This window comes from Monodelphis domestica, chromosome 3 (genome assembly GCF_027887165.1).
Source record: "Monodelphis domestica isolate mMonDom1 chromosome 3, mMonDom1.pri, whole genome shotgun sequence".
Taxonomy (NCBI): Eukaryota; Metazoa; Chordata; class Mammalia; order Didelphimorphia; family Didelphidae; genus Monodelphis; species Monodelphis domestica.
The window spans coordinates 97,312,686-97,327,509 of NC_077229.1; the positions used below are offsets into that span (position 1 = coordinate 97,312,686).

At 48.3% G+C, this 14,824-nt stretch overlaps 2 protein-coding genes and 1 non-coding gene across 20 annotated transcripts in view; 2 read left to right on the top strand and 1 right to left on the bottom strand.

Annotated features, from left to right (window-relative positions):
• Nucleotides 1-71: 71 nt before the first annotated feature.
• On the top strand, nucleotides 72-3,592 carry TMED1 (transmembrane p24 trafficking protein 1). Of its 2 annotated transcripts, none has more exons than XM_001365779.5 (4): nucleotides 72-818; nucleotides 1,251-1,348; nucleotides 1,580-1,769; nucleotides 2,295-3,592. In XM_001365779.5, the coding sequence occupies exons 1-4, from the start codon at nucleotides 612-614 to the stop codon at nucleotides 2,511-2,513; spliced, it is 714 nt and encodes a 237-aa protein (XP_001365816.2). In that variant the 5' UTR covers nucleotides 72-611; the 3' UTR covers nucleotides 2,514-3,592. The 2 variants fall into 2 exon arrangements, with proteins under 2 accessions (XP_001365816.2, XP_016287435.1); XM_016431949.2 differs by having other exon boundaries at nucleotides 308-629.
• The window catches only part of DNM2 (dynamin 2), a 77,690-nt gene continuing 66,131 nt past the window's right edge, over nucleotides 3,266-14,824 (bottom strand). For 7 of the 17 annotated variants that reach the window (XM_001363176.5, XM_001363008.5, XM_056822739.1 and 4 more), the window contains 6 exons: nucleotides 10,158-10,267; nucleotides 8,667-8,778; nucleotides 8,254-8,418; nucleotides 7,619-7,854; nucleotides 6,754-7,005; nucleotides 4,574-6,012 (listed from right to left, as the gene is read on the bottom strand). In XM_001363176.5, the coding sequence (XP_001363213.1) occupies nucleotides 5,943-6,012; nucleotides 6,754-7,005; nucleotides 7,619-7,854; nucleotides 8,254-8,418; nucleotides 8,667-8,778; nucleotides 10,158-10,267 (945 nt within the window). In that variant the 3' untranslated portion in view covers nucleotides 4,574-5,942. Of the gene's footprint in view, nucleotides 3,919-4,573; nucleotides 6,013-6,753; nucleotides 7,006-7,618; nucleotides 7,855-8,253; nucleotides 8,419-8,666; nucleotides 8,779-10,157; nucleotides 10,268-14,824 lie in introns of those variants that run through there. The other 10 variants (XM_056822741.1, XM_007488534.3, XM_056822740.1 and 7 more) reach the window with 3 other exon arrangements.
• On the top strand, nucleotides 11,715-11,775 carry MIR199B-3 (microRNA mir-199b-3). Its single transcript, NR_127497.1, has one exon. It is a non-coding gene; the product is annotated as a microRNA mir-199b-3 (primary transcript).

Here is a 14,824-nt window from a genome sequence, read left to right on the forward strand (position 1 = left end):
AGTGTCCTGGGGCTATTCATTTGACCACTGTTTCCTCAAATGGGAAAGGGTGGGGGTGTCGGGTGTAGATCTCCACGGCCTAGCACAGTGGATATCGGATAGCAAGCCCGTGGAAAGACCGGAGTGCTCGGCAGAAGCCCGCTCCAAGGGCAGAGATCTCGGGTGGAGGAGGCGGGCAGGTCCCACCCTGGGGAAGGCGGGCCGCGAGCCCCCGGCACCACCCCACGTTCAGCAAGGCCACGCGAAGAGGCGGGGAAGCCGAGTAACGGCCAACGTTCCCCGCTCGGGGCATTCTGGGAAACGGTCGCGCCGCTCCTCAGTAAGGCCCTCAGCCCCGCCTTCTGGCCTGTTCTTAGCTGTCTCGACGATTGCCTGTAGAGGACGGCGTTGTTGAACCACTAGTTTCTTCCCCCCGAGTCCCTGCGGAGGGACTTCTTCCCGAAAGGAGGAAGACGAAGAGGGTAGCACAGTCCTGCTCCAGTCCCAGCGATGGGCAAAGGGGACAGTAGTCCTCGCCTCTACAGGCAGGCTAAGGAACAAGCCGTGCGGAGAGGCAGCCAGGGCGTAGAGCCAAGCCTTAAAGGAGCCGAGTCCCTTCCTCACACTGCCGGATGACCCGGATGATGGCGGTAAGGGCAGCCCTAGTCCTAGTCCTGTCGGGGTGGCTGTCGCCGTTGGTAACTGGGACAGTGGCCGGGCCCGGCTCCCGGGCTCCCCCCCCTCAAGACGGCGAGTTCACATTTTTGCTGCCCGCTGGTCGTAGGCAGTGTTTCTACCAGCCCGCACCAGCCAACGCCAGCCTGGAGGCAGAGTACCAGGTGGGGGCAAGGGTAGGGAAGCGGGAGGGGGGAGGGGAGTCCTGGTCAGACTGGGGACTCTGTGTGGGCGGGGCTAGAGTCCTGGGTCGGCTGGCGGCGCTTCCATGGACTGGGGCCCTGGTGGGTAAGGGGGCGTGGCCACAGAAGGCATCTCGAGGAGGGGAGGGGCCAGATAAGGGGGGCGGGGCCTAAACCCTGGCCTCTATTGGGGGTTAGGGTGCGGGGACACTCCCCTGGGAGCAGGAGCCCAAGTGGGATTTTGGCGTTACCCCGCAAACACCGTGGGCCCCTAGTTGCTCGGGAGCTGGGACCTCTCTGGCTCTCCTATCGGTAACCCTCCGGGGTTGGGGGCTTAGGGTCCCAAGTCTAGAGATTGGGGGTAACCCCCATACCTGTATTCAAGGGAAGCCTCTGTTTTGCCTCTGCCTCCAGGTCATTGGAGGTGCGGGGCTAGATGTGGACTTCTCCTTGGAGAGTCCTCGAGGTGTGCTGCTGGTTAGTGAGTACCGCAAGTCCGACGGGGTGCACACGTGAGTATATCCTCCTTTGGTCCCACGGTCTCCTAGTGCCCCCCCCCCCCCCCCCAGTGTGGCTGCCCTACTTTTGAAGGGTTTAGTTACATCTGCTAAGCCTGACCTGGCCTCAGGTTACCCACTGCTACCTGCCAGGGCTGCAGGGGCATCTCCTTGGCAGAATGGGGTGATTGGGCAGGTTACCCTATCCAGTTTAAGAAGCTGCTTATTCTCTTCTCTCATCTCCAGGGTGGAGCCCACAGAGTTTGGAGACTACAAGCTGTGCTTTGACAACTCCTTCAGCACCATTTCAGAGAAGCTAGTGTTCTTTGAACTCATATTTGACAGTTTACAAGATGAGGAGGATAGTGATGGTGATGGCTGGGCTGATGTAGTGGAGCCTGAAGAAATGCTTGACATTAAAATTGAAGATATTAAGGTGGGAACTGGATTCCCAACCCCTGAAGCCCAGCATCTTTCTCCCTGACCTGGCTCCCCAGACCTTTTAGCCCCTGAAGAGTACCTCTCTGGGAGGAATGAAGGGAAAATGCTAGTAGCAGTTTGTTTACATGGTATTTTGAAATTTACAAAGTACTTCTCTCCTGACTAAATGAAATAAATGGGTACTGAAAATATTATTAGTATATTTTTAGTTGTGAAAAAATCTCAAGAGGTATAGCAACTTGTTTAAGATCATTCAGCTAGTAGGTGGGATTTAAGTTTTGACTACTTCACTGCCTAGAACTTATGCTTTGGTCTCACTGAGAAATTTGGATCCAACAGGACCAAGAGATGGGCCCTTACCTGGCCACATCCTGTTGTTTTCTTTTAGGACAGAAGCTCTTCCCAGTCTGTGAGGCTTATAAAGGCTTTAAGCCAAAATGAGCTGTGGTCCAGGCTAAGGGGATGGGACCAAGTATGTCCAGGGTTTATCTGAGGAGCCTGCCTCTTTCCTTTTCCACAGGAGTCCATTGAGATGATGAAGACAAGGCTAGAGAGAAGTATCCAGGTGCTGACTCTCTTGAGGGCCTTTGAGGCAAGAGACCGAAACCTGCAGGAGGGCAACCTGGAGAGGGTTAACTTCTGGTCTGCTGTGAATGTGGGGCTACTGCTGTTAGTAGCTGTGCTGCAAGTGTGCACCCTCAAAGGCCTTTTCCAGGATAAGCGTGCTGTGCGCACATAGCCCTCTCTGGAGAGGGGTAGCTTTGGGAGGGAATGGGTGGGGAAGGGAGTCTCTCTTACCCAGGGTTTATTCATAGCCCTGGATTTAGGAACAACTGTACTTCCTTGGGGGAAGCAGTTTAAAACTGACCAAGAAAGGCTCAGGGGGAACCTGGAGTGCTGGTTCCTCCCCTTTGTCAAGGACATTATAGTACAGAGAGGGTCTCTTGATTTTTTTCCTGCATAAAAGGATGAGGCAGGCACATAAATCTGAAGGCTTCACAAAAGATCCTTCCATTCTTTGGAGCTCAGGATACTCTGAACCTAAGTTGACATTGAAACAGGCCTGAGCATAAAATGGCTAGGAGTGAGGGAGGGGGTAGTATGGGACTTGATGTCCTGGAGGGGCTGTTGGCTCCATTACAGAAGAAAGAGAAGGGAGAAACATGGACATCTTTTGTTCCAAAGGTGCAATCCCTCCCACCCTCAGGTGCCTTAAATATTGATTATTGTGGGGGAGACTCCCATCTCACCAGGTTTCCTCTCATGCCAATCTAGGTATGATTCTTTAGATTTCAGGACTTCTTGCCCAGAATGTCGCATGACCTTTTCCCCTCCACCCCTAGTTATTTCAGTCCCTCAAATGCCAGCTGCTCAAAGACAAATAGGTGCCCAGGTCCAACAGAAATAAACCCAGAAATGGAGTGGGAACAATTGGGGGCAATCCCCCTGTGCCTTGCCAAGAAATTTTAATGAAACTCGGACGCTATCATGTGCTTGCCCAGGACTGTCAAGTTTATTGGAGACAGAATGGGTTCAGCCTGGAACTGCCTGCAGGTTGAGGCAGGGGGGAGGCTTTGACTTGTGGCCTAATAAAGTCCAAAGCAACACCAGCATGGCTGCATCCCCAAACAGAGGACTTGACCTGCTATGTCCATTGAGAGATTATCTTCAAACTAAATGAAGCCCCCTGGGAACCAACTGGCCAAGGGAATAAGGATAGTATTATTGGGCAGAGTTGTTAGCTAAAGGTAGAAAGGGGTGACTTCTGAGCCACATGGAACAAAGTACCAGCTCTGGTTCAATAAATTACTCTTGGAATTGTGGAGTGTGTGGTATTTGGGGCCTAGGCTGGGGAGGCACAAGTTTGATAAAACTTGGCACCTGTGCCCCCCTGATCCCCTCTGTATCTGGAAACCAAACTATCATTGGGCCTGGAGCAACATGACCGGCAGGAGTGAAAGCCACATGGTGCCACTGTAGGGAGCTCAGGCCTAGCCTGAATTGGAAAATGCTCCCTCAGCTCCCAAGGCCCATCGTGCAATGCCCTGGGCAAAGGCAGCAGGCTGGCGCCTATGGAGATGGATGCCTCTGAATCAGACGAAACTCAGAAGAAGGGCCGGGAAGGAGCAGAAGGAGGTGGTCGCCTGAGCACAAGAGAGAAATAGAAACAAGTTTTAATGTGGAGGATATAGAATGTTCAGAAGGTTGGGTGACTGCTCCCAGGAAGCTGTCAGCTGTAGGGGCGAGTCCCCTGTTAAGGCTGAGCCACCTCTGCCTCTCCCAGGGAGTCCGGTCATGGAATATTAAATAGAGCAAATGTCTTCAGTGTGAGCGATAGCTTGGACTTTTGCTTTTCAGGTCGAGTTACTGTACACTTGGCGGTGGAACTTCTGGCCTTAGTGACAAATCAGCTGTAGCAGCAGGACCAAATATCTCTTAAGGCATACTTGACCCAGTCCTGTTTAATTTGCCTGATAAATGAATGCAATACCAAGACCACCTTCCAGTCTCCAGAAGTCATATTCCAAACCTGACTAGACTTTCTGTCAAAGTAGCTCCACATCATTGAAGAGACTGACTTAATAGGGCTAGGCAACACTTGGAGAAAATGGTGATGGCAGACCCTGTTGACCCTGGGCAAAGCAGGCACCTACAGATGGAGAGGGCAGCTACTTCTGATGCTCCCAGTACCTCGACAGGGCTGATTAGAGGTTTGGGACAGCAGGGGGACCAAGAGACCAGACTCCCATCCCTTTCACTCCCAAGCAAAGACAGGAGAAGACAGACACCAGCCACCAGTAGCTTCTTCCCTTTATTTTAGTTTATTAATAGGGTACAGAGCAGAGGCACTTACACTGGTCAAATTGAGTGAAGGAACAAGTCCCACATAGAGGTGGCCAGCATGACCAGAGCTGGAGCCCATTCACCACAAAGGGTCCTAGAGATGCTAAGTCTGGCAGGTGGTCTGCCAGTGAGGCCAACAGCGGCTCTGAGCCCTGGGCAGTCCTTTAGACATGGTCCCTGATCCAAGTGCTCCCTGGCCTGGGGTTGGGGGGGTGGAGTGAAGACTCTTTCTTACACCCCAATGGGTCCCCATCCCCACAGCAGGGACTTAAGGCAGCTCTGGGGTTTTGGAGGGATTAAGGATTAAGATACATCTCTGGAAACTTGATACAGAGGCTCCAATGCAGCAGTGGTTGGGCTTGGGATTTTAGTTAAGCCTGACTTCCAGAAAAAGTATGTACAGCTGGAGGTGTGTAAATACACCAGTGGCTGGGAGTATAAAAGAGCAGTCCTCAGCAGTGGAGAAGTCAGGAAGACCACCAAGACTACTTCCCCATCTCATACTGGGCCAGCTACTTTCTGACTAGGTAATCTGATAATCCCAACCTAGGCCCTGGTGTTTGCTGCTTTGACTGTATCCATGCCCTGATTCACTTGTCACTCTGAGCCCTTGGGATGATAAACATGAGACCCACGGTGAGACCTCTGCCCTGGGCCAGCAGGACTTTCTCCCCAAACAAGATGACTTAGGGAACAGAAGCCCTGGCCCCACCTGTACATCCTTTAAACTTGAGTCCGTTTACATTTGGTTTAATCACAAGTCACTCACAGGGCCACAGACACAAACACAAGCTCTTGCTGTGCCCAAGACTGATCAATCCTCCCCATATGTATATTATTTCTACATGGTGCCTGAGGCTGATGGGTTGGGCTGATGAGCCCTTCCCCCTTGACCTAACTTGAGTCCCAGACCTCATTCACAAAGTGCCAGAACCCAGTCCCTCTCTAGACTCCCCAGGACTGCTCAGTTCAGGGCTAAGTGCAAGTGCCTTGGGAGTCTGCAGAGTTGCACCGTCAACAAGTCCCTGGGTGCTGCCTGCATTTGTGTGGGGATGGGCAAGGAGGGCAGGTGTACCACCAGGCCCACTGATTACAAGTTCAGTTGATCCCTGCCTGGCAAACATGGCCTCAGACCTGGCTGTCAGGGAATAAGGGAGAAAAGAGGGAAGGGAAGGAGGCCTCGGGGCCCAGAGCCACATTTGCTTTCTACAAACTTGGGTGTTCCTCAGAGCCAACAGTGTATAGAAACCCCACCCACAATGGTACCCTGATGGTCTGGTTGCCACACCCCACTGAGTACATAGGTTTTTTCTAGAGCCCAGGGTTAATCTAGCAATGATGGTTCGGCCGGGCGGATAATGGTTGGCCGGTTCGGTGCGGCAGGGGGTCTTCTGCTGTAAAGAAAATAGAAACAGATGGAAGAGAACCCAGTAAGGATGGGGAAGGTGAACTAGGAGGAGAGAGAGTAGCATGGGCTACAGGACTGCTGGCTTAGCTAAGGTTCTCCAGTGTCCCCTCAACCCCTCCCAATCCTCCGAACATGTCAGAATCCAAATTCCAATGGAAGCTGAGCCAATGGAGAAGGCCAGAAACTCCTAGAGCATCTTTTTTTTAAACCCTTACCTTCCGTCTTAAGGGCTAGGCAATGGGGGTGAAGTGACTTGCCAGGGTCACACAGCTGGAAAGTGTCTGAGGCCAGATTTGAACTCAGGACCTCCCATCTCTAGGCTTGGCTCTCAATCCATTGAGACGCCCAGCTGCCCCCCAGATCATCCTTTTTTTGTGGGCAAACCCTGACCCTGAGAATTGGATGAGTTTTTCTTTGAGGAACAACAGCTAAAAGAAATGTTAGGAAAAGAATGTTGGCTCCCATGGACAAGTTCTCCACTAAGAGCAAAGAGATGTGTTTGTGTGTAGTGGGTCCTGAGGGGCTGGGATCAGAGGCAGGCTGGGTTCTGCTGAGATGGAGCTGAATATTGCTAGGGTTGTTTTCTCCTGTTTATGTGCTATGTGACTAAAGGTCCCTCTAACTCAAGAAACTACTAAAGGCAGCACAGCTGCTGACATGTTCCAGTGCTGCCCTTGGCAGGGAGCAAAGGGAAAAGGAACAGGCAGAGGTTTAGGATGAATCTTACCTGGGCACACCAGGAGGGATACCAGGGGGAATGCGTGCTGGCCGAGATGGGATCTGAGGTGGGGCTGAAAAGGGATCGTTGTTAGTGAAGACATTCTGAGGTCCAGGACGAGAGGGGATAGGGGGAGCCACAAAAGAGGCAGCAACCCCTACAGGCACAGGGATCAGAGGTGGCCCTGGGGTAGGCCCCCTGACTGCAGGGGGCCTCCCAGGAGGTGGCACGCTGGCAGGAGGTCGATGCTGAGGTGTGGGACTGCAAGAGAAGACAGAGCAGAGGCTGGGACCAGGAGCTGTAGAGAGGCTGAGTGCCAGGCAGCTAGCAGTAGAGTGGACTAAGATGAGGACCCAACTTGGCCTCATTGCAAAGACTGAACAAGAGCTGTATCCACCTGCCAATTATACCTCAGCACATGTGGCCGAAAGGTTGCTAAACTGTGGGGGAATGGCTGTCCATTCTATAGTCCCTTAGGGCCAGGTCTTTAAGACTTCTCAGTTCTCAGACTTCATACATTACTGGGTTCTCACTAGAATTATAAGATTTGGAAGGGAATACATGGGGTCAGATAGTCTAGCCTTTTATAACCTCCCCAGTAAGTGGTCATCCAGCCTCTGCTGGAATACCTCTAGTCACAGGAAAAGTTGCTTTCTGAAACAAGTCTAGTAAGAATATATGATGCAATATGTCCCCTTATATGAAGTCAATCCTCTCTGCCCCTATTTCTTTCCACTGGTCCTACTTTTATCTCTGGGAGAAAAAAAAAAGACACGAGGGCTCTCTCCTAAAGCTATACTTGCCATTTTTGCTCCAGGTCCACTTGCCCCCCGTCCCTACCCCTGCAGGTAGACCTGCAGATGCCTGGTCAGACCTGTGCCTACTGCTGGAACTCTGGAGCCATGTGTCATCCACAGGTGGGGGCACAGGGGTGGATACGGTGCTGGTGCTGATGTCTCCAATGATGTTGAGTGCCTCCTTCAGGGCATGGTACATGCGCAGCATGTCTTCTCGACGTTGTGCCTGGTCCGCAGATTCTTCCATCAGACTACTCTGGTCCGCAGAAGAGTAGAGATAGGCCAGGAGCTCTGAGTGGATGAAGGCCTTGGTCTGTGGTATAAGGGAAAAGCCCAGAGATCAAGTTGGAGAGGGTAAAGGTCCCTTCTCCACTGATAGACAATCCAGGAGGCTCTTCCTCTGGTATGTACAGGATATAATATAGAGATGTGACTGGCTCCAAAGGAACCCAAATGAAGCCCTTCATGATGAACTTGAGCCCAGTTCCTCAGAGCCTTCCTATCAGACTTCATCCTTTCCCTCCTGAGGGCATGGACCAACATCTCAAGGGTAACCAATGAAAAACACAAAGCTCCTGGATAACTGTTCATACCCCTTATTTCCTAGGCCCCCAGAGATATTGTAGGGCACCTAACCACATGAAAATCTCTCCCTCTGAGCCAGCTACCCAGTTTTGAGTCACTCCACATCCTGGGCCCCTGGAATACGCACATTGTTGATCATGAGATGCATGATTGTCTTTGGCATGAGGTCACGGATAGACTTATTGATAATCCCCACATAGGAGTCAACAAGGTTTCGGATGGTTTCCACCTGGCGTTCCAGTTGAGGGTCCATGGAGAAGGTGTTTTCCTGGGCCCCATCCTCATTCTCAGCCTGGTCCAGGATCAAAAGAGAGCTGTGAGTGCTTCTCATTCAACTTTACCCAATATGTACTCCCAAATGATAAGAGGAACTTGATTTAAGCACAAGAGAACTAATTCCATAGGACCTGTCCTGCTCTGCTCCTAGTATTAACACTACCCAGCGAATATTCTTTGCTCACTGGCAGTGCCAGTGCCTTGGGCTTGGTCCACTCCAAAGTTCCATTCCAATCTCCGCAGGATACCTGGATGAGTACCAACCTGGTCTTTCTCAGGATAGACCCCAGCTCGGAGGAAAGAGGCCTTCCAACTATCTACATCCTCTTGTGAGTCACAGGCGAGCTCAATTTGCCGTAGGTCCTTATAGACATTCCTGCAAGAAGAATGGTACAAACAAGAGGTTTGCTGAGATCCTCTTAGGCTTGTCCTTCAACCTCACTCTTTGGCAACTGGCAAGACAGGCTGAGGTCCAGCAACTGTGGCAAGTGATAATGGTACAGGGGTCCTCAGAACTGTGCCATAATAGAAACCAGTAATTGGCCCTGGTATCTCACCGTATAAGAAAAGAAATACCTTTATTATCATTCTTGGAGGAGGGGAGAGGGAGAAAAGAAGAGGGAATTTTCTCCTTTACTTAAATTTTTTTTTTAGTTTTCACCTTTAAAAAAGGTAGTCAGTGAAAAGAACAGAATCAGAAGAGCATTATATACACTGACCACAACCACCATGTAGTTGTAGATAACAATAGCAACACATTTACATTCTATACATAGTAAAGGCCAAAAGGAGATGGAAAATGATGCCATGTAAACTAGACAACACATCTTGTATAGGTGAAATCAAAGAATGGTAAGTAATTGAGGTTAGCCACTTGTGCAGTCATTTATTCCTATTTTCTAATATGCTGTCTCTATGTGTATATATATATACAAATGTCTATACTTGTCACTGTGAGTTAAAATAAAATAGAGCATTAAAAAAAGTGGGAAGCTTGTATTTATGAAGGAATAATCATTAGTCTGCTAGAAGCCTGGTAAGGGTCTTGATGATGGACAAACTAGAGCAAATGAATAAAATAACCATAAGACCTCTGATGGAAAAAAAAGACCATCCTGGGGCTTCCATGAAGGTCAGTGTATTAACTAACATTCATGACTTTTTGCTGGTTTGAGGAAGGAAAATGAGAGCACATGGAACTTAAAAAGGCAAATGAGATTCCCACTTATTCTCTATAGCTTAGTACTCAACTGTTTTTGTTTTTACATCTAGGAAATTTGGGGTAGGATAGGGTAGGGTAAGAGATGTTTCAGATATCTCAAGTTCTGAACAAGTCAAATACTCAGTCCCTTGAGAGGAAACGTTTGCCAGTTTTCAATTATTATCAAGGTATGAAAAAATATTTTTAAAATTTTGTTCTAAATCACATGTATTCTAAGACTTGTAAAGTGGTAATGCTCAAACAATTTAAATTTATAATTGAAAAATTAGCATCTGTTTGGAGGTTGGTTAAGACACAAAGGCCACACTGTACCTAACTATAAGAGATAATCAAAACGAAACTTTTGGAAATCAAAGTTTTAAGTTTCAGAACCCTGAAATTGGCTGGAAAAGGAGGCCATCCATCCACAGCACAGTGCAGAGGTTGGCCCTAGCCCAGATGAGCAGTCAGATTAGTTCCTTTTGCAGGCTTGGTGTCTAGGCCACATTTCAGCCTGGAGTCACCCAAATGGGTGCTAGAGATCCCTTTATTACCTCTGCTCTGTGTTGAAGATAGCAAAGACATGCTTATTGGACATGAAGCCCTTTTCCACATCTCGAATTTTGAGGTTATCCAAAGGCAGCATGTACTTCTTCTCTTTTTCCTAAAACATAGAGAAGGTAAAAAAAAAATTATTCCATTTAGCAGAGCAACATATCTGAAGAATATGCTGCTGTTTTCATCTCATTTACTTGGCTTATCTAATTGGTGCCCCACCCCAGAGCCCAGTTTTGCCTCCAACCTTCTGAGCCCATGACCTAGTTCACTGAAGCTCCACGAGGTCCCTTTTTTATCCCCCAGTTCCTATCATGGTGCCTGTCACAAGTGCTTAATAAGAAAGAGCTCATTGATTAATTGCCAGTTCTCTGGTTCCTGAAGCAAACACAGGGGACACTGATTCAATTAGTAGACTTGCAGTTTCTGGACAACTCAGAAGCAAAAGATTCCTTGGAGCCTAAATTCCTGGAGGGCAGCAGTTTTATTCTGCTATCCCTGTATCCCTTAAAGCACCAGCCATATAGAAGACCCAGCTATTTGTTTGTTGCACGAATAACAGAAAAGTGGAGGACAAGTTTCTAGCCTCCAGATCCACACATAAGCAAATTCTGGATTTGTTAGTGAGCTACTGACAGATATGGGCAAGGAAGAAGGAAACCAGAGGGCAGAATGGGTTGGGTCATTTGTGCCTCTCCCAAACCAACCTTTGAGAATGGTAGGGAAAAAGGAACACAAAAGAGACTGAGGTGGAAAAAGAAATGTGGCCTTTTGGTAGGCCAGAATTTTAGTTGTGCATTTTGGAACACGGATGAATAAAGAGAGCTGGAGGGTAACGATAAGCCCAGCTGAGCAGGCCCACCCAGTTGTGTACCATTCATTTTCCAGCTCAGGTTTTCTGGCACAGGGAAGATGGATGAATGAGCAAGGCTAAAGCTGGGTCTTAGAAGACTTGATAAGATTCTCAAGCTACGAGAAGGGCTCTGCCCTGTCTTTCACTTCAAGGCAGATTCAGGACAGTATTGACCCCTCTCCCCACTCCCCTATTATTGCTCTTGGGCCCCACACGCCTGCCCCCAAAGCAGCAAAAAGTCCTGCACTTGGTTTGGATGAGCACAAGTCTGCTGCTTTTGGAGGGGCCGCCCTCCCGAGTCATGGGCTAGAGCAGCCTCAGTGAAATGCAACATCTGGAATTGTTTATAACTCTGTTCCACCCAGAAAATACCTCCAGATGCTACAGGCACACATTCACCCTCCACCCCCACCCTGTGTCCCAAAAGTGACGTTCTCCTTTGTACAGAGGCCATGAACCTAAACCCTCCCTCTCCCACCCCCACCCCCACCCGCTTGCCTTAGGATTTCCTGAAAAACCACAACTTTCTCCAGACTGGGTCCTGCTGAAGACTTGCCACGTCAGAAGAGACAAAGCAGATTCTTTGAGGGGAAGGCAGTTTCCTATCCTTGTAAAATAAGCTTTGGGAACACATCCCTTCTCGAAAGGAATGGCTTCAAAGGGGAGGGGTAGAAGAATCCCCTCAAATTCCAGCCCCACCAGCCCAGTGTTCAGACTACCTGTCCAGGAGATTGCAAAGGTGTACAGTAGTCTGCACATTGGTTAGGCTGGGCTTGGAAAAGCATCTACTGGGGAGCCAGGACCCCTGCCCACAGCAAGGTGGAAGCCAAGGCAATATCACCTTCAGGTAAGTCCTTTAAGATCTGAAACTTCCTTCCTATATATCCCATATACAAAGTATTAGCCTAATAAATGCTTGTTGAAATGGGATGGCGATTAAAGGGAAAAGTTTAGGGGGTAAAATGGGCTTTGGGAAAGGAAAAGAGGACCTGGGGGATAATTCAAGTGGAAAAATCCTTGAAGGCTGCTGGGATCCCTCAGGGAATCTTCCTTTCAGCCCTAAGGCAAAGGGCACAGGCAAGATGGTATCATTTAAAAATTTTCAAGAAATATTTGTATTTTTTCTTTTTCAAAAATAAAGTTACCAAAAGAAATGTATCTCAACTGTTCTTCACTCTTTTCCTTCTTCTGAGAAAGGTTTATAACTGGTTCTGAGGGATGGGGGTGAGAAGGCACTATGAGGACTGCCATGTATAATGGATGCACATTAGGAGAAAGGTTTTACTTGTTGGCAGAGCAGACTTTTTGTTTTTCGAGAAACAATGTTTTATTTCCCCCTCCTCACCTCTAGGATTCCTGCTGGCTTTGTGTCTGTAGAACACAGAGCCTTATTCACAGTGCCTGCTGGTTCTCATTACTCAACAGCAAGGGGCTCAACAGTGCTCCCACTGAGAACCCTGCCAACAGGAAACTGCTGGAGGACAGACAAGGTTTGAAGGGCGAGCTGGGGAACATCACTCTCATCTTACTCTAACTGGAATTTGATTTACTAAGAGAAGGAACAAAGGAACTCAAATTGTATAACCTCTCATCCACTGTTCAACTACCAAATTCCCATTTCACACCACTGGCCAGTTTAAGTTTTCAGTGAGAATCAAATAACACTGTTCCTCTAACAGCCCGTCCAACCTGAATGAATTTGCTGATGTGTCTGTTCTCAGCAAGATGGAAGCTTGGAAACCATCATGCACTCAGCTCCAGAGCTGACGCACCACCAAGCAGACTTAGTTTCTAGACTGTGGGGGTGGAAAGTTAAAAAAAAAAAAAGCATTTTCCAGGGCACTGGGAGGAGTGGTTCAGAGTTGTACTGTCTCCCAGAGGAGTCTGTAGTTTGGAAAAGATGGAGGGAGCAGGCATCTGAGAGGAAGCAAACTGCTGTTTGGCTAAGCCCTTCCTTTGCATTATTATTTGGTCTAAGAGAGAAAGCTCCTTTGCTACCTGTTTTGCTCTAAAATCAATTCAAAGGGGCTGTGAGGGAGAAATGGGCAAGGGAAAAACAGAAAAAGGATCGATTTGAAGATATCTCTAGGTCTGGCCAATTAGGAAATTGCTTCCTCCCTCTATTGGGTCAGCCTTGGCCTTGTATCTCATCTCCCTCAGAAGCCTCTACTCTGTCTTACTGCAGATACAACTTACCATTCACGAGACAAGTATAGCCCTCTCTACAGCTACAGTTGTGTCTGAACAGGGGCTGTTTGAGTCCATTAAATAGATACATGGACACATGAGGTTCTGTAGCTTTCCCCTCAACTTAAGCTGAAAAGAATTTCCTTTAGGGAAGAGGTACCTCAACACACAACACTTTCCTGCTCATCATAAATAAAGGGCCCTTTGGGATACCCAAACAGGTCTCATGCTCCCCAACCCCCCCCCAAACTCAACAAAAGGCACAAATGGTGGTGGTGGGGGGGTTGGGGGGGGGCAGGGTGCGCAGCGGCAGCATTTTCACTCCAGGGTGAAAGCAGGGTTGACAGGATTCTGTCTCTTAGTGTAGACAAAGGAGGCAAGTTTGGCATGGCCTAGGCCAGGTAGCACCATAAGGAAACTGGGAGTAGGCAGCTAGTGGTCAGGCTTTCTTTCTTCAAATGAAGAGTCAGGCGAGGCACCACATTTAAAGCACAGGGTTCCTGCACAGAACTGCTTTCTTCTAAATCACCATCCTTAGAAAATTTCCCTTTTTGCAAGAGAACCAGTTAGGGTCACCTTACATTTAGAAGGAACCCAGCAGACCTTGATCCTAACAAGCATTTGGGATGAGAATTAAAGACATCGAGGAATGTGAAGATCTAACGCTATTCACCGCCAGAAGTCTAAACTTGCTGTGAGAATAGAAGAGAGAAAAAGAGAAGGGCTTGGCCCCTGGGGCCCCTCAGAGATGGTGGAAGAAATCACTTTGGCACAAGTGAAACAAAGAAGCAGGTGGGGAGATCTTGCTGAGAGAATCAAGGTTGGATCTGGATTTGGACTGGTAACAAACAAGTTGTATAGGAAAAAAATTTTAAATCTTTAACTTCTGTCTTAGAATCAATACTATTTATCGGTTCCAAAGCAGAAAGAAGAGTGGTAAGGGCTAGGCAATGGGGGTCAAGTGACTTGCCCAGGGTCACAAAGCAAGGAAGTGTCTTAGGCTGGATTTGAATCCAGGTCTTCCTGTTTCTAGGTCTGGCTTTCTATTCACTGAGCCACCTGTGTATAGGCATTTTTAAAGGACTAAGAATTCTGTAAAGGGGGCCTGAGAAGCTTTTCTGGGTCTGATTATTTACTGATGGGGAAGGAAATCTATCAGTTTCCTTATTTAAGAAATCCAAAACTCCCTGGATGGCTTGTTTCTGATGTGTGCTCCCATCTCTCTGCTCTTTTACCTAATAAAGCCAAGGTAGAAGATCAAGAATTGAAGTGAGAGAGCCCTTAGAGGTCATCCAATCTGATACCTTTGCATTTGATAGGTGAAAACAGATTTAGAGAAGCTAATTAATTTGCCCTAGAGAAATAGAAGAGCTGGGGACCCAACCTAGGTTTACTAACTGTAAACTCAAGGTTTCCCACTCATTCCACCACAGCTGCTTCTCCTTACATAGCTATGAACCATTTCTAGGCTTGGTTCCAAGAAAAAGTAGGAGTGAATTCTCTAGTACTCTTCTAGGATGAAAACAAAATCGTCCTCCCTTCAAGGAAGCCGCCTTCTATAGAGGATAACATGCACACAAAGTTTAAATCTGGATAAATATATCCCCAAGGTAGCTGGTGGCACAG